This window comes from Chelonia mydas, chromosome 1 (genome assembly GCF_015237465.2).
Source record: "Chelonia mydas isolate rCheMyd1 chromosome 1, rCheMyd1.pri.v2, whole genome shotgun sequence".
Lineage (NCBI taxonomy): Eukaryota > Metazoa > Chordata > Testudines > Cheloniidae > Chelonia > Chelonia mydas.
This window is the reverse complement of record NC_057849.1, coordinates 141,014,780-141,033,529: the sequence shown is the minus strand read 5'-3', so window position 1 is coordinate 141,033,529 and position 18,750 is coordinate 141,014,780. Positions and strand designations below refer to the sequence as shown.

At 41.5% G+C, this 18,750-nt stretch overlaps 1 protein-coding gene across 8 annotated transcripts in view; it reads right to left on the bottom strand.

Annotated features, from left to right (window-relative positions):
- The window catches only part of POLA1 (DNA polymerase alpha 1, catalytic subunit), a 349,214-nt gene that overhangs the window by 318,043 nt on the left and 12,421 nt on the right, over positions 1-18,750 (bottom strand). For 7 of the 8 annotated variants that reach the window (XM_037901935.2, XM_043537998.1, XM_043538001.1 and 4 more), the window contains exons 3-10: positions 15,760-15,856; positions 14,864-14,944; positions 9,777-9,895; positions 9,402-9,464; positions 7,431-7,529; positions 3,332-3,527; positions 2,978-3,134; positions 1,952-2,130 (exon numbers count right to left, since the gene is read on the bottom strand). In XM_037901935.2, coding sequence (XP_037757863.1) covers positions 1,952-2,130; positions 2,978-3,134; positions 3,332-3,527; positions 7,431-7,529; positions 9,402-9,464; positions 9,777-9,895; positions 14,864-14,944; positions 15,760-15,856 — 991 coding nt within the window. The remainder of the gene's footprint in view (positions 1-1,951; positions 2,131-2,977; positions 3,135-3,331; positions 3,528-7,430; positions 7,530-9,401; positions 9,465-9,776; positions 9,896-14,863; positions 14,945-15,759; positions 15,857-18,750) is intronic. The other variant, XM_037901946.2, reaches the window with a different exon arrangement.

Below are 18,750 nucleotides of genomic sequence, written 5' to 3'. Positions count from 1 at the left end.
TATTGGTAAACGTCAATTTCACTCCCCCCTCCACCCCACACACACACAAATATTTCTATTGATAATGGTAGATTTTAACAGACAGGAAAAATTAAGAACACTGCTGCTCAAGAACAAGAATGTTTACTCTGTATAGTCTGACGTGATGTCAACGATGTGTTTTAACATTATACAACATTAACAAGTTATAAAGCCTTCACTTTTTGAATCTCAAGATCTTCTGTCATTCAATCACTGTCTGACTCCCCGCTGTCATCTGAACCTCTTCCCATAATCTCCCACAACCATGAAAATCTACATTGATAAAAATTTTTAAAAATGCTTCAAAACAAACATTTTATTCCCCACCCAGAATTATTAAAAAATAAAAATCACATTCCGATAAGCCTAGTGTTAACCTATAAAAAAATCCCTACATAATTTTGGACTTGGTGGGAGCTGGAGCTCCTTCAATAATAAACAATTTTGGGGGGGGGGGGGGGGGGGGGGGGGGGTATTTTCAATTTCAGGACTTGGTCCACCAGAGCCCACATTCTCTTTCTCCCCCTCCTCCTTCATTAAGCTTTTAATAAGGATGTGAGCTAAGGTTGAGATATTTATGAGTAGTTCCTGGTTTATTCTTAGCTTTTTAAGCTATGGGACAGGCGACCAGAGCACCAGATGGACACCTATTGTTTTATTTTATTATTCATTTCTTCGAATTTTTAAGATAGGAGTACAGCCTTCCAATTCTCTCCATAAAACAGTTAAAGGGAATCATGAAGGAAAACAGAGTCTATTTCAAAGTTACAAATTATTTTAGAGTCTTATTTATCTTGCAGTCTAGCTTCATTTCAAGCAATGTATTTGACATTGTTTATGCCCATTTTCCATAAAAATCATGAAACTATTAAACAAAAACAATGTCAAAATTTACTTCCCCCCTGCACTACTAATTGAAACCAAGTGCAGTCTATTATTCAACCTTGAAAATGTCACAATAAGGACAGGATATCTCTTCTCATATGCAAGAAAAATAAATCCTTTCATAATTATGTTCCATTCAGCAACCACTGAATCAAGCCAAGATAGAAGTAAAAAACAATAGCAGGGTCTTCAAGAGTAGCTATTTTATATTAGAATAACTGATTTCACCATGACTTCAGTGATCACTAGCTGCTCTCATGAGGAAGCTTTTCAACGCACTCAGCATACAAAGAGACCGACTCCTATTTAACCCCTTGGCACCACAAGTTAAGAAAGGTGTAACTGCAAAATGCATTATACTTAGCACTTGGAGCATTAGTCCAAAGCCTCCAAAATAGGTATTTTTCCTCTACCACTAAGAGTTTGAATGAGGTTGATATGCATGAAAGACAGGTTCCAAAAGCACTAGAGCTATGAAATAAGTGAGCTAGGACTGAGGTATCTTGGCAGAGCTTTATGAAGATTTTTGCACATCATCATCTATTGCACAAACAGTCTGCCTCCTCTCCTCCAACTCCTACAACACATGACTTGTAATACAAAGACAGGTTTATCAAGACACAGGAGACCAAACGAATGATCTAATCAGGATTTCAAATTAGATTTTCAAAAGCAAGAGACCAGTTCATTTAACTATTGTACCACTTACCCAAGAAGATAGAGACATCAACTCATTCCTAGCACACAGAGGTAAAGAATGCCTGCATATTCCCTTGATTTAACAGCACTAAAATCCTTTTCCTTCCCCCTAACACTATAACAGACCAAACATAATAGACAAGACTTTCATTTTGTCAAGTGGTTATATCATATAGAGGGAGGAATAACCCTGTGCAAGTTACAAAGCAGCTTCCGGGGGAGAACTTCAACAGGCTTAGAGGGCAGCTAGGCATCCCTCAGGCTCCTTTGAAAATCCCATCCTTAATGGCTAGAATCAAATGAAGGGAACGAGAGAGTTACTTTCCATCTTTAAATGTGTAGATACCTGGTTGACTATACTGATCTTCGTAAGCATCCAGCCAATAAAACCTAAAGACTTGATCACCATCTTCCCCGTTCACTAGTGGCAGGCAACTGGGGTCCACTTGAACTTCTGAGGCAACTAAATCAATTTCATCCTTATCCATTCTGGTCCAACAGGACATATCGGGGAGAAAAGAACTTCTGCAAGTATTGAAAAACAAATGAGTAAGGTTGTATGTTCACTACAACCATAACTTTTGAGAAGACATGACTTAAGATCCGTCACCAGAACTAGCTAACATGCAATACTCCATTATTTCCCCCACAAATATAGCTCTCACATATCCAGCAGACAGGCATTGAAAGTTGCTTTGAACTATTAGACAGACCCTAGACATGCAAGTCATTACAGCATGAGTAATCCCATCAGTTTGCAAGGCTACCTTCAACTGTAAGCTATTTGGGGTGGGACAGAGTCATTACTTGTTTCTGTGAAAAACTTTGTACACTTCAAAACCATGATTTGACTTCTCATAATTTTCAGTCATGAAACAGTATTAAAAATGTGCTTCAAAACTCTCCTATATAAGAAAAGGACCTTAAAATCCTTACTTTTGCATTTTTAACTTCAATGGCATCACTCTTTGCCATGGGAAACTGGCTTTAACGATCATTCATGTTTTGGGCAATTATAAGGTATTTGGTAATATAAATCTTTAGTGATTCCTGATTTCTGCTCATCAGCACTAAGCATTCCACATTACGTCACCAGCTCTTTGCAATATATATTGAGCACTTAACCTAAAACATTTCACTGTTTACCCAGACAGGAATGGTCTATCCCCAGAAACATGAAGTATCCCTTTTCTTAAGTAGCAGTCAGCCAATCTACTCCCTTCAGCCTGCACATTTTTAAAGTCCCTACAGTGCAATCACAGAACAGTGCCTTGAGAAAAAATAAATATGTAAATATCAAGTCCAAATATAATGAAGTCATAAATAGAACTTCTTTCAGCAAAAAAGGTTTTTTGCAACCACAGATCCTTACAAAAAGGATGCATCTTCCTTCACAGAAACCACTTGCTGTGCCTCTTTCTCTTCTAGTTTCTGTTCTTTCTTCAGGGCCCCGGCAGTCTCTGGTATATCCGCTTCCATCGGTTCATCAAAATCCCCATCCTCAAAATCCATCATGCCCTGATCATCTTCTGCAAGCATTGTAAAAAGAACTAAGAGGTTTAATCATTAATACAATATACTATATCATTCTAGTACGTACATACACATAGTATACAACGTTAATGTGAATCACCGAAAGCTATTTTCATACTTTGCCCCAATGTTACCTAAAATATTTTAGAACATGCTACATTTGCTGTCTCCATTGCCAGAATTTTTAAAATACCTTGAATAGCTTTCTCTGGTTTTGCCTTCACCAGTTCTTCATTTTCCGCAGCTTTTATTGTATACTCAGCACCATTCTCTTTATGGACTGCAGAAGGTTTTGCTGCATAAGTGGTATGCTTAGGATCAGAGGTAGTTGGAGAAAGAACTTCCTTTCTGACAGTAGTGGGAGCTTTCCTTACTATTGGGGTTACTACCTGAAAAAATATTTTAGGCACAAATTAAACTTTAATCTTCCTTAAGTTAAAGGAGAACTACAGTGTTTAGTTATACATGAAGTTGGCAACAAGGCCTACAGTCAGGGTTTGGCACACTCTTCAGCACGACGCCAAATTTCTCAGCAACAACTCCTCAATTCCGTGGCAACATTTATTCTACCACCATTTCTATTTCCAACCCCACACTCAAAAAAAGACAGTTCTATGGGTCATAGTTGAAAACTATTAATAGACAGCGTTTGTTGATTTTTTTGGCCATGAGTTTTGGGCTGTTCTCCCCAGGCCTCAGCTCAGGAGCTAAGAGGCTGGCCTCAGAACCTCCTTCTCCCCATTTGGGCCAGGCAAGAATGGAGCTGGTTGTCAGTTTCAACAGCTTCTCTCTAGCTCCCCAGACAGCCTAGTTTGCCAGCATACATTGGTACAGCCAGGAAGTTAAATTCTCGCTCCCACAACTCTCTTCTGACTTACTCCATGGAACAGTGCAGGGAGTGCGTACTGTACTCCAATTAACTCACAATTGTAAGGGAAGCGGTAGGTATGGTATGGCAGGGGAAAAATACAGTTGTGAGTCTAGCTGCAGCAAATTGGTGAATGCCAGTTTATGTAACCATAGTATCCAAATTCCACAGGGCCCTGATTGAGATGAATACGCCCCTCAGACCGAAGAGGTCTCTACAGATGCAGACATAGGACACTGCATCATTTAAGACTGTTTACATTTGCGGGGGGGGGGGGGGGGGGGTCACTGAAACCATAAAGGGAAGAACAATTTTTCAATGAAAGGTCCAATTCTGGAGCACTGTTATGTAGTAAAGGAATGAATCCCACAGCCACCCCAACAGAGGCTACACAGGGCCCTGCCCATGTTAAGGCAGCCCAAGCACTTTTTCAGTTGTTTATAACTTGGCCAAAGTAACTGTGTGGACTGAAGTTTTACAGGCTCTTTCTACCTCCGCCTGATACCTCTTTTTAAAGTTTCAGCCAAGACCATTAATTTCCAACAGCAAGGTCAGGGGAAAAGAGGTTGTCTTCCTAATGTTAAAATTGGTTTCCAATCATTTCACTGAAGAGTTCCAACTTCCCTATGCTTTGTAGCAGAGACTCAGAAGTTGATCGGGGGCAGGCCCCTTTTGTTATTCAGGTTAGATTTAGCTGAGCTATAAGCCTCCAAAAGTTGCCATTTGCACACACAAGGCACGTAGAGGCTTGCTGCTATAAAAAAAAAAAAAATCCCTAAATGTTCTCACTACACTTTCGCATGTTCCCAAACCCTCTCTTCAGCTTCCAAGGTCTGCTCAGAGCTAGAGCTTCAGATAGGACATAGGAACAGCTGCAGCTACCTCATCCTACCCCCCTGCCTTTAACCTTGAAAAAGGTGTTCTGGGCTGGGAGTCATGAGACCTTCAAAAGACTGGTGATAGTTCTATGCACTTTATTGAGCAAAGCCTCACTAATGTCATCATATAGTTCAGATGGGGAAACTGAGGAACAGGAAAATGAAGTGACTTGCTCACGGTCACAGAAGGCCAGAGTCTCGGCCATGAATAGAACCCTGGTCTCCCAAGTCCCAATCTAATGCTCTAAAGGTCCACTGTCAGCCACTAAATGATACAGGTCTGTGCAGCTGATCTATTGTAAATCAAAATAAACTACTGTAAACTAAAATAGAGTTTAAAAGATGTTAATATTTATTCTCTCTACTTCTTTTTACCTCGTCTACCCCAGATGCCCAATCATTATTCTTGTCTTAAATAAGCCTTCCTTTGATCAAAGTTGCCTATTCCCTTTCTTACTCTCCGAAATCCTAGACTGTTACCTTCTCCAACCTCATCCTCTCTTATTCATCTTCTGCCCTCTGCTGAAGGCACCTTCACTAAGGTACTTATGACTCCTCCTACTTCAACCAAATAGACACTTCTCTGTACTTATGTTTCCAGATCTGCCTACTGAAATAGAAAATGTTAGTCACTACCTGCTCTCTTCCACTTAGTTTCCAAGACTGTCTTCCTGGTTCTCATTCTACCTTGTGGACAGCTCTTAAAACCTCTAATTGCTCCTTCTGGGACAGGGGTTTTCGAACGGTGGGTGGTGACCCCTCAGGAGGCCGCGAGGTTATTACATTGGCGGGGGAGGGGGGGGGGCGGGGGGGGGGGAAGGGTTTGGAGGTCACAAGCTGTCAACCTCCACCCCCAAACCCCGCTTCACCTCCAGCATTTAAAAAAAATTATTTAACGCTATTACAAGTGTTTTTTAATTTGGGGGGATGGGGGGGGAGGGGGTGTTGCACTCAGAGGCTTTGCTGTGTAAAAAGGGTCACCAATACAGAAGTTTGAGAATCACTGTTCTAGGGCCATCAGACGATTGGCCTATCTAATCCAGCATTCTGACAATGGCCAGTATCATATGCTTCAGAGGAAAATAGTAGCACGGACAATTATGGAAGAGCACGTCTTCTTCCTAACCTATGTCAGCTAGTAGTTGACTAACACCCCCGAAGCATCAGGGTTTAGATCCTTATTTAGATATGTGGGTAATTTTTTTAATCCTATTAAACTCTTAGTCTCAATAATCTCTTGTGACAAATCCACAAGTTCATTATTCATGGTGTAAGAGCATGTTTCAGTTTTTAATTTGTTTTTTCCAATTATACTGTCATTCTTGTATTTTAATGGTAAACAGAATTTACCTCCTCTATACCATTTGTATACTTCAATCGTATCGCTCACTAAAAACTGTCCCTGTATGCTACATCTCTTTCTTTGCCCATGAACATTTATCAGCCACCTCCAAATCCCTTTGACCCTCTTCCCTACTGTTGTTCCTCAGTTTCTCTTTTCTGGCCCCTCTTTTTCTCCTCAGTGATCTTATCTACTCCCCCGGTTTCATCTACTTCTACTACACAAGATGATTTTCAAATTCCAGTGGCTTCCTCTTCACCCAGTCTTGTATCTTATTGCCTGACATCTTTTGGATGCCCAGCTGCCATTTCAAACTCACCTCCTCAAACATTAACTTCTCAGCTTTCCTGTTTCTGTATCTCTCCATCAACAATTCCATTATCCGTCCCACTTTCCAGGTCCTGAACCTCAGTCTTTGACTCTTCTCTCCTCCTTGCAGCTCTCACTAAGTCTTTTCACATAAAAATTCTGTCCTCACCTCATTGTCTCCACTGCTAAAATCACTGCCCATATATCAAGGCTTTTGACATAGCAATAGCCTACCGTCCAGTCTCCCTGCTTCTTAGCAGTGAGTCTCTCCAAAAAGCTGCTGCTAGAGTCATCTTTCATGCCTCCTCTCAAACCATATTACCCCTATCAGAAGTCTGCCACTGGTTCCCCACCTTCTGCAAAACTGAAGGTCCGTATACGCACCCACATTCTTAAATAATATTTCCCCTATTTACATCTTCCCATTTTCAACTTTTTGAACAAGCTCTTTGCAATCTTTCTGCCTTATCTCCTTTTCCCACCTCACTTCATGCCTATTTCATTGTGCCCCCATCTGCCAAGCGTCTTTTCCTCCAAATTCATTTAAAAATTCATCCTCCCTTAATAAACCCTTCAATATCCTTTTCTCATATCTTGTTTAGATAAGCTTTTTAGTGCATATGAAGTATCTATGTGTAAAGTGTCATGTAACTCTACAGCACTGTATGAATGGTTTAGTGATAACTGAAGCTACAGCATGTACTCATCCAACTATAAAGATAGTCAGAGGCAAAAGTGTATTTTCATCTCTATATTAGAGTACCAAAAAGGAAATTACAGACCTTGTTTTTACTAAGGAAGCCAATAATAAAACAGGAGCTTACTTATTCAAAACATAAGTTAGTCATAAGCAAAAAAAAAAAAAAAAATCATTAATTTGGATCTGCAACTTTACCGTATGGGCCTGTGACTGTACAGAGAAAGGATTCAGTGAAGCTCCAACAGGTCTTTTCTTTTTTAGCTTTACAACTGGAGGTGGAGTTATCTGAACGGTCTAAAAAGGAGGATGGAGAACATGAGAATGGCCCATTAGAATTTGACAAAGACAGAAAAAGCCACCCAATTTTTCTCTTCTCCCTCTAACCCTGCATGCATGTTGCATCAGCTACTGCAAAAGTATCAGAGTCCCAACAAAAAGTGACACTATGAAGTGTCTTCACTTAGGGAATTTGGGGAAACGCTCCCAAAGCAAGTAAGAAATCCTTCCCACCAACTAAGCCACTTTTTCCCCCCAATTCACTTAAAGTGATAAGGCCATAAGGATTCTAATAAAGGTTTTGGTTTTGAGTGTTAACACTGTGAAAAAACTAACTTAAAAAAAAAAAATCATTAAAAGCAGCTACATAGCTTGCTCCTAAACTGGAGGAGAATGCAAAACAAAGGCCCAGAGGGTCCAGAACAGCCAAAGCAGTAGTGGGAGTATGATGCCAACTGATAATATATTATTATACAAAATCCTGGTGTGAAAAGAAAGTCAATAAAAATTTTAGATCGTAAGTCACAGGACAGGGACCATCTTTCCTTGTATTTTATACAGCATCAAGCAGACTGCTAGCATTTAAATGAAAGAAGGAATCTTGATGACACAAGTCTTCATGAATTTGGTTTGGATGAAGTTTGGAGATCCACAAGAGCCAGAGAAATTCAGTTAAAAATGTGTGGATGCAATGGAAAGTTTTTCAAATGCTTCCCATCCCTCACCGTAGATTTTTTTTAGACTACGGTTAATATGACGTATGACAAAAAAAAAGTTAAAAAAATCAGTTATGGCTGAGAGTCATAAGTGTGACGTGTTCTCTACTGAAACAGTCTGTAAAGTCAATAGTTGGGGAGGAGGGGGGGAAAACGAGGAGTCCTTGTGGCACCTTAGAGTCTAACAAATTTATCAGATCTTACATCTGATGAAGTGGGTTCTAGCCTACGAAAGCGTATGCCCAAATAAATTTGTTAGTCTCTAAGGTGCCACAAGGACTCCTCGTTTTTTTTTGCTGATACAGACTAACACAGCTACCACTGAAACAGTTAAGGAGAATGTGTTAAGGAAGATTTGTAGTTGATTTTCTACTAGTAGTTGGCATACTAGTGGACAAGCAATGTTAAGATGTACATTTATGCCTATAAATGCAGAAAGAGCTAATGCTATTTAGAACATGAGGAGAAGCGTATTAGAAAGCGAACTCCAAAGCTTTATTGACTAGCCAACCATTCCACAACAACAGACTGTGTGCTTAAGTGAAAATAGGATGAAAGTATTTTGTATTAAAATGTTTTTCTCACTTACCTTCAACTAAGTCGGGTATTCCACATACGCCTTGCAACAGCAAACAACATCAGGATAGCATGAAAGCATTTCCTGAACTATTTAGATGTTTGTGATGTTAGTAACAGTTAAGGTATCAGTTATAAGGTAAAATTAGGTATCAAATAGTATGGGGATGAGTATCTAATATGTATACTAAAGCTAAGTGAAGGACATGGTAATAGTCTAATTTTTTTAAAATATAATTGTAATTTTCATTTATATTAATGACATGTCATGTTCAGTAACCCCAAAGGACATTGTGATACATGCTGTTGAAAGTGTTAGTCTTTACAATTTTAAGGAAGTCTGCTAATACAGTAACGAGTACTGTCATGCTGATTAACTAAAGTCATTGGCTGACCTGACTTCGTGGGTACCTAAAGATGACTCATGGGACAGAGACTGTCACAGCCAAGAGTTGGGAATGACTTCATTAAAATAACAAAATCTTAGGTGGTCCAGTTTTTTTAAAAAATGCTTCTTACAAACTTCTGACAACTGGATGAATTGCATCATTGATTAGGGGGTTCAGGACATTACACCCCTCAAAATTCAACTACTTACCTCAGCATTCAGATCTTGCAGAATATCCCCAAGTAAATCATCCTTGGACAAATCTACAGTTTTCTGTAAAATATTAGACAGCTGTATTAGCTATATAGACTTAATTATATGCACTTAACTGAACCGAAAGACTCGGTCCATGCAGAATAAGGAGGTTCCACATACCATGGGCCAGATTTTCAAGAGTGACCAGCACCCAGAAACTCCCAATGGGAGCTTTGATTCGTCTGGCTTGTGTGCCAATTGATTTAAAAAAAAAAAAAAAAAAGTCAAACAGCTGAAACCAAAACATTTGTCACTTTGAGCGAAAAAAATAAAGTTACAAGTCTAACTGAACGTAGGACATTTAAGTTGAAATATAAAAATACAACTTACATCTGTGTTTTTCTTCCCAGCACTAGCCATAAACATAGTCTTGATAGTGTTTGGCTTTGACACCACAGACTTCTTCACATTCTTTTTGTCATTTGTGGATGTTTTGTCACTTTTTCCTACTGGAGCAAGAGAGATTAGTGATTTCTCAAATAATTAAAGGGTCCAGTTATCAGTGGGAGCTGGACAGTTGATGAAATTGGTAAAGAGACCATCTTTAACCTTTAGGCTACTTGCTTAAATCCAGCGTAAGCTGGCAGTTCATGCAAGGCGTTACATTACAAAAAGCTATCACCAGAGTTTGTAGCCTTCTTGGAAGTATCACAGAGGCCAATGACTGAACCACCTCTCTCATACTAAAACGTGGTCACTCCAGAGCAGTAATGCAGCCCATGTGACATCCTCAGGGCCATACAGGTGGTATTGGATGCGACCCAGATAACTCATTGTGGGCTGCATATGTGGCCTGTAACAGTAAACAGGTTGAGAACCACTGCTCCCGAGTATGGTACGGCAGAGGCGCTTTTCATACTAGTATTTGCAGACAGGAAAGATGGTCCAAGTGAGCTTAGTGAGCAAGCCTAGGACTATGGAGACAAGGTGTGATTCTTTGCTTTGCCAATGACTTTCTATGTGACCTTAGTCAAGTTACTTAGCGTGTCTAGTTCATTAGTGCACATCATCAGGGTCCGCATGGACAGCTAGTGTGGGATAGATTCATACCCCAGCTTGCTGCAAACTTCATGTTTGTGTAGACCTGCCCACAGGGAGCTGTGCAGAAGCTTCCTTTGCCCCTGTACATATCCTGCAGATAAACAGATGACCTCTGTCCTCAAGGCTATTAACTGGTAGCTTTCACAAGAACCAAAAGAGACTCAGTCAAAGAAACCACTAAAGAACATAAGAACGGCCATACTGGGTCAGACCAAAGGTCCATCTAGCCTAGTATCTGGTCTTCCGACAGCAGCCAATGCCAGGCACCCTAGAAAAATGAACAGAACAGGTAATCAAGTGATCCATCCCCTGTCCCCCATTCCCAGCTTCTGGCAAACATCCCTGGCCATCCTGGCTAATAGCCATTGATGGACCTATACTCCATGAATTTATCTAGTTCTTTTTTGAACCCAGTTATAGTCTTGGCCTTCAGAACATCCTCTGGCAAAGAGTTCCATAGGTTGACTGTGTGTTGTGTGAAAAAAATACTTCTTTTGTTTGTTTTAAACCTGCCTATTCTGAAATCCTGTCTGATCTCACAAGCTCATTAGGAGTAGCCCAGTACTAGCACAGAAAGCCTCTACGGTAAACGGAGTTGTTATAAGAAACTATGTTTATACTTCAGTAAAAGGCACTCTTTCCTGGGAGTCAGTATTGAGCCCAGCATAATGTTAGGGGCACTACGCTATTGAAAGTGCAATCTTTCATGAGCTGTAAGAGATTCTGATCATTTGTTGCCACTGGAGATCCTACGGCATTTTTGACAAGAGTGCAGATTTTAAACTGCTGTCTTGGTCAAAATCCAGTTTGGGTAATTACATCCTGCACATTCCATCTGAAGATGCTAGAGCAGCAAAATGACGTTACACAATTGCAACATTTAACCTTTTTAGTGGAGAAAGGGATCCCTGTATATGATTTGTAAATCTCTTTAGATTGTCCACAATGGAACCAGAAGTATAAATTAGATTTACTGTATGTTCATGAATATATAATCATTGGCTTAAGCATGCAAGTTACATATGGAAATGTGTAAAGTCCCAACCTCTTTAAAGTAGACCAATACGGAAAAAAATGAACAGACATTTCCATATTTAAGAAATTAATTACACTTGTTTGAAGACAAAGATTTTCTAGATTTTTGAAAACGTTTGTATGACTTAACATTGGCTCACTTTCATAAGTTAAAGTTATTTCAGTTAGAGAGCCGATCATTAAAACATTAGACCCCAACCACCACTGATGCAGCTTCATGCAGGTAGCACTGAATATTTATCTAACTTAAGACATATTTTATAAACAGTGCCAAAAGATGACAAACATCTAAATGGCTAAAAGAAATTTACAGAGCTTTATTATAAGCGTTGTTTTTGCCCTACTAAACCTTTGGCTAGCCACACTGGTTTGGTCTGAAAGTTAGCCGGTTTACTCTGCAGGTTGAACAGTAAGTTTGAAGAAAGCTGCGTAGACTGTAGAGTAACAAGACTACACAAATTTGTCCTGAATATTGCTCCACTAACCTCTACAAAAAAGGTTGCACGTAAGGTTTGATAAGGGAAATGAATTATTTTTGTACAGAAAAAGGATATGATTGCTTTCAGTATATGCTGAAAAATACTTCATAGTGATTTAAAAGTGAAACTTGAAATTTACTCAAATGCAGCTTTTTTGTGATGTTCTAGATAAAACAGAAGAACTGTAAAACTTATGTCACCACTTATAGTTAAATACCATTAAAATCCAGGGCCCATACCTAAACAAAATAAGCCACAGCATTTGGTAAAGTCACATGCAGTTTATAAAAGTCTGCACAACCTCCCAAAGCAGCTGCTTTCTTCTGGACCAATGCAACTAAGAAAACCAGGGACAAAGCATTCTTGATAAAATGTTTATAGAGTTTTCCCCAACATAACAGGATGGTATTTTGTACTTGAAAAACCCACATTATTCCCTAGCAGAGCTTTCTAGGGATCCACAGTGAAGTACAGAGGTGAATCCACAGTGAACATCACAATATAAGTACAGTCTGTATGCAACAATTACATAGTATTATGATGAGCTCTATGAAAACAGCTACAACAGATAGGGAGCAGTAGGAATAGCACACCATCTCAACCAGGAGCAACTATGGGCCTAAAGAAGCTGGTGCTCCCAAGCTTGGCAGGGCAGAAGGAAGTCCTCATTGGCCCAGTAGAGAAGACACAGCAGGACATAATGTAGTATAACTTAGTGTACACACTTAATAGAAACTTAGTCAACTATTAAGGATACAGCTAGAACCAAAGCATTGTAATGTTTTTACACATACAAACCTGTAGTAACAACATTAACTTTTATGAACTAACCTGCCAATTGTGAACCAACATAGACCACAGCTGACCACTGAAAGGAACAGCTTTACTGACAAAATAGTAAATATTACTACTATCAACACTCTAATTGCGTATTCATACTATTCATGTTCATTTGTACTACGCAAATGAAAACGGTTCAGAAAGCGTGATGTCTAGGTTTAGGACAACAAGATAAAGGCTAAAAAAACGGGGTAAGTTTAGTCTTGAGAAAAGAAGACTGAGGGGGTACCCAATAACAGTCTTCAAATATGTTAAAGACTGTTATAAAGAGGACTATAATCTACAGCTTACTTCATCGGATGTTCACGAAAGCTTATGCTCAAATAAATTGGTTAGTCTCTGAGGTGCCACAAGTACTCCTTTTCTTTTTGCGAATACGGACTAACACGGCTGCTACTCTGAAACCTGTCATAAAGAGGACTGTGTTCAATTGTTCTCCATGTCTGCTGAAGGCAGGATAAGAAGTAATGGGCTTAAATTTGTAGCAAGAGAGATTTAGGTTAGATACGAGCAAAAACTTCCTAAATATAAAGTATAGTTCAGTACTGGAAAAGCTTCCAAAGGAAGTTGTGGAATCCCCCTCATTGCAGGTTTTTAAAACAGATTTTTGGGATGGTCTAGGCCAGGGGTCTCAAATTCAAAATGACCATGAGGGCCACATGAGAACTAGTGCATTGGCCCAAGGGCCGCATCACTGACACTCCTGGCTTGCTGCCCCCGGCTCCGCCTCCACCCCACTCCTTCCATGAGACCCCGCCCCCATTCCAACCCTTTCCCCGCCCCCATTCCAACCCCACCCCATCCCTGCCCCCAGGGGGTGAAGGAGTGGTGCAGGGTGTGGCAGGGGGCTCTGGGCAGAGGGTTGAGGTGCAGGAGGGGTGAGGTGTGGCAGGGGACGGGCAGGGAGTTGGGGTGTGGGCTCCGGCCCGGCCCGGCTTACCTAGAGTGGCTCTGGGGTGGCAGCGGCATGCACCAGGGCCAGGGCAGGCTCGCTGCCTGCCTGCCCTGGCCGCTCTGCTCCATGAAGTAGCTGGAACCACATCCCGGGGTGGGAGGGGGCGGGGTCGCACATGGCTCTGTGTGCTGCTCTTGCCACTTCTCCAGGTACCCCGAAGCTTCCATTGGCCACAGTTCCCTGTTCCTGGCCAATGGGAGCTGCGGGGGGCGGTGCCTGGAAGTGAGAGTAACACACAGAGCCCTCTGCCCCTCCCTGGGCCCCGCAGGGGCATGGTTCGGCCGCTTCAGGGAGCGGCGCGGGGCTCACAGCGCCATGGGGCAGGCAGAGGGGCACGCGGGGCCACACGAAAGAATCCTGCGGGCCGCATGTTTGAGACCCCTGGTCTAGATATACTTGGTCCTACCTCAGTGCAGGGGGCTAGACTAGATGACCTCTCACACAGTCCCTTTCATCCTTACATTTCTATGATTCTGTAATATCCCACTTGTACAAATATTATGGTTCAATTTCATACTATAGACAAGGCAACGGATGTTATGCTTGCCCTGAGGTGACAGTGCCTGAGACATAGGATTAGCTGTGTCCAAAGGTAATCCTGAGTTATCTTAGAAAGCAAAGATATTTGAAGGGGAACAAAAGAGACTTCCCAGATGCAGGTTGAAAGAAGCAAACAGGAGCCTACGAGAGAGCCTTAAAGGAGGAAGGGATGGTAAAAACCCTTGTGTCCAGGGGAGGGAGCATGTAGTTATATGAGTGTGATTTCCCTGGCTGTAGCTCACCCTAAGCGCTGATAATTACTTCATCTCACACACGATCACCAGGAATAAAAAGAGGCTCTGCAGGCTAAACCCTGATTCCAGACACATTTATGAAACCGCAGTCACTTCCGGTATCAGGGACACCTGTACAAGTTGTCCTTCCCAGGAAGCTATGTTATTGTGCTAATATTTGGGCTTACTGACCCATTCTGACTGCATGAAGTCAACAGAAGTACCCAACTGTATGCACCTTTTAAAAAAAAAAAAAAGCAACCAGAGAAACTTTCAAGAGTTCAATTCATTTACCTTTCTTCTTGGAACCAAGGACATCATCTTCTAGATCTTCATCAAAGATTTCCCTTCCATCTTCTACATAACCTATCCCATCTGTACAAGAAGGTTAAAAATATACTTTAAGTGACCCTTTGCAAAGTTAGAAAGATGAAATTTAAACTTAATCTCCATTGCTAAGGGGCTTCCTCTGTTTAACAAGCTCTCAATTTTTCATTACTTTATAAATTTATATATTTTGAGTACAAAAATAAACTAAAAAACAAACCATATTCGGATCAAAGTAACTACCTTTAGTACATGATCAACTAAAAAAATAACTGTAGTTTGCAACAGAGAACCATTTTTCAATGGAACAAAGTCACTGTATTTGCAGTCAATGTAAAATATCTGAATCACTGATCTTGAATGTGTTATTATAAACTCAACAATGCTTTGGCATAAAGACCCAGATTTTTAAAGCTATTTATGTGTTTCGGTACTCAGTCACACAATGCCTAACTGATTTAGGACTCTGATTTTTGCTTTTAAAAGAGATTTAGGCACTTAGTCTCCTAAGGACTCCTAAATCAGTTATGCATTGTGATGTTGAGTGCCGCAACACCTAAATTGCTTTAAAAATCTAGGCCAAAAGTCTCTGTGTAGAAGCTCATTTTTTTTGGTCTGTATTATAACCGATCTACAGAGGGCACTGAGGCATTTACATTTTGAGGCAAGGTCTTCATGAAACCTGATGGAGTTGAGATAATTTCAGGGTAAATTTTTATTATTTGTGTTTTAAAATGCATACAAAAGATATTGGAACTTGTAAGCCATTCAACCTGCGGCTTAGAAATATATGCAAGAATAACCACACATTTTATGCTTCTACTCAGCATATTAAGGGAGCCCCCTAAATTCATCTTACACACCATCATCTACAATCCAATCGTCATCCTGGCGTTCCCTGACCATCTTGGAGTACTGTTCTTCATCAACTTCTTCATAAACACTTGTGAACTCCTCAACCTGCAAGCAAGGCATATTTAGAATTAACACTTCTCAAGCTACCATATTTTTAATAAAGCAGCTTTATCAAGGACTCAGACTAGATTGGATTTTTCTTCTCTAACCACACCAGGGTGAACTGTTCACAAATAGCAAGTGAAAGTCTTCCTTCAGTTTGAGGTGTTTCATTTTTGCTTTTTAGTATTATGGCACAGCACCCTGGAGCCCCCGTATTCACCCCATCATATAATTAGGATTTATTTCATGCAAGGCATGCCATGTAAGATATCATATGAAAGGTCATGATATGCTGAAACAGACTGTTCTGTCAAAATATGTATATTGTTATGAAGTTATGAGATTTTATGTGTATGAAGTTATGACATTTTGCTGTATGGTTGTTATTTAAATATGTTGCAAGTTTCAGGGTCATCCACTGCCAGTTCTCCCTGACAACAAAGGGGGTGATCCACTTCCAGGTGGGTGTTAAATGACCATTAAATCAGCAGGGGAGTTGTAAACAAGGAATTTACAATGCCGTAAGAGAGCTGCACAAGCATCATACAATGGGAGATTGCTCAACTCTGTGACTCAGCAAAGCCCACCAGGATATGTCTGAGCTAGTATTTTCCAGGCACATGGATTGAGGATATAAAATAGGGGACAGTGGCACCATGCTTTTACCTTTCGCCTCCCCCACTTATGCTGGAAGCAACAAGAACACTGGGAAGAAAAAGACTAACTGAGGAGACTCATCCTAGGCTTAAAGGGGAAGCCTGTGTATTAAGAACTGTAACCTACGTGCAACATCCAACGGGGTGAGAAAAACTGCTTGCTCTAAATACTGCCTAGTCTAATAAGGTTTAAGATTTAGGCTCTCTCTACATTAGCACTTTTGTCGGCAAAATTTTTGTCAGTCAGGGGTGTGAAAAAAACTACACCCCTGACCGACATAAGTTTCACAGACAAAAGTGCCTGTGTGGACAACACTATGTTGGCAGGAGACGTTCTCCTGCCGACATAGCTACCACTGCTCGTTGGGGGTGGTTTATTTATGCTGGCAGGAGAATTCTCTCCCCCCAGCATAGGGCGGCTACACAAGAGACTTTGCAGTGGCGCAGCTGCAGCGATACAAACATCATTGTTTAAAACTTATACTGTTTATGTATATAACGCCTTTTGTCTGGCGAAAAAAATTCCCTTGGAACCTAACCCTGATTCGTTTAAAGTTACATTTTTCAGGAACATAACTACATTAAGTGAGGAATTACTGTACACAAATGTGTATCTGCATCTGATCCACTATCTGCAAAAATTATCTGCGGATATCCACAGATTTGCAGGGCTCTACACTAGGGGCTGGGCTGAGGCTCCGAGGCATCCCCCTGCCAGAGCCCAGTCAGGGAGAGCCACGTGGGCAGCTGTGGGGAGCCTGCATGGAGTCACAGACCCTCCACCTGCCCTTGACTGGGCAGGGAGCCTGGATCGCGGGGATCTGTACTGCAGGCAGGTGGAGGGTCCGCCACAGCTCCCCAGCTGGGCTCCACGCTGGCCTGGCCAGGGAAACCTGTGGAGCTGCCCAGGGGATCCCCAAAGCTAGTGAAGGATCCACAGCGGCTCCCCACAACTGCCCGCCCAGCTCTCACCATGGCCAGGCTGCGGCTCCGAGCCGCCGCCCCCTCCTCGGCTGGAGCCGGGTCGGGGAGAGCCGCGCAGGCAGCTGTGGGGAGTTGCAGCAGATACTCCACCTGCCCTGGGGGCCCAAGCAGCTCCCGCCCAGTGTCCCAGCCCCTCAAATCCCTCACCCAGGGCAGGTGGAGGATCCATGCCGCAGTTCCTCACAGCTGCCCGCCTGGCTCTTACCATCAGAGCCCTGCGCGGCTACAAAATTTGTATCCGCATCCGCGCTATCTGCAGAAATGGTCCATGGATATAAAGTGGATACCCGCGGATCTGCAGGGCTCTAGTCACAAGTACTGACAGATCCAATAGGGAAGATGTTATTAAAATAAAACAGCTATCGCGTGATGCTGAAACTCCAGTTCATCATGGCAGTGAATACATTTGTCAAATGACCGTCTCCCCCCCCCCCCAACTGTTATCCTGCTCATATGAGACTATCTGCTTTCTTTAAAGAAATGGATTCCTGGGAAAGAAGAGCTATAATGATTGGGTTTCTTTTCTCAAACACGAAGATGAGGTATGAGTGTGGGGGACCTGTTGGTGCCAGCTGGCAGAGGGCACAAAGGTGCATAAGGGTTTTAGGGATTCCAGGTCCGGTCTCTAGACAATAGTTTGCCAAAGGATGTCACATAAGGCTTCCACTGATAATTTGTGTCACAATGATCACCATAATTGTCGCAAAACATATGTACAGATAATATGTAAGGAGTTAGGTGAATGTATAGTGAAAATTATGCTCTTAAAGGTCTGGGAGTTGGGGCTGGTCACCAGAAGATGACAAACAATTTCTTTCAGGGAGGAGACTATATGTCTGTCTATACGTAAAGTGAGTACTGTACACTTCACAATGAATGCTTATTTACAGTATAAGCAAAATGCTAATCAAGTCAAGAGATTGTGAAGCCTCCAAGAGAGATTTTCTACAAGAAAAAGCAAGCAGCAGGGGGTACCCTGTTGACAAGTGACAACAATGGATCTTTTGAACTATATGTGGGGTTGCAGAAGTAAACCCAGGTATCTTACACGAAGGGGACCAGCTGGTTTGTCTTATGACGAGAGGATCAACCAGCCAGTCTGGTTGTTTAATGCTGGGAGAAAGACTTTGGATGAGTTAACCTTTAGGAGACAAGAGAATGTCTTGTTAAGTATAGGCTCTAGGGAAAGAGTATTATGATTTTATTTTACATGTAACCTTTTGTTTCCATTAATTCTGCTTGCTTCTTTTCTAACCT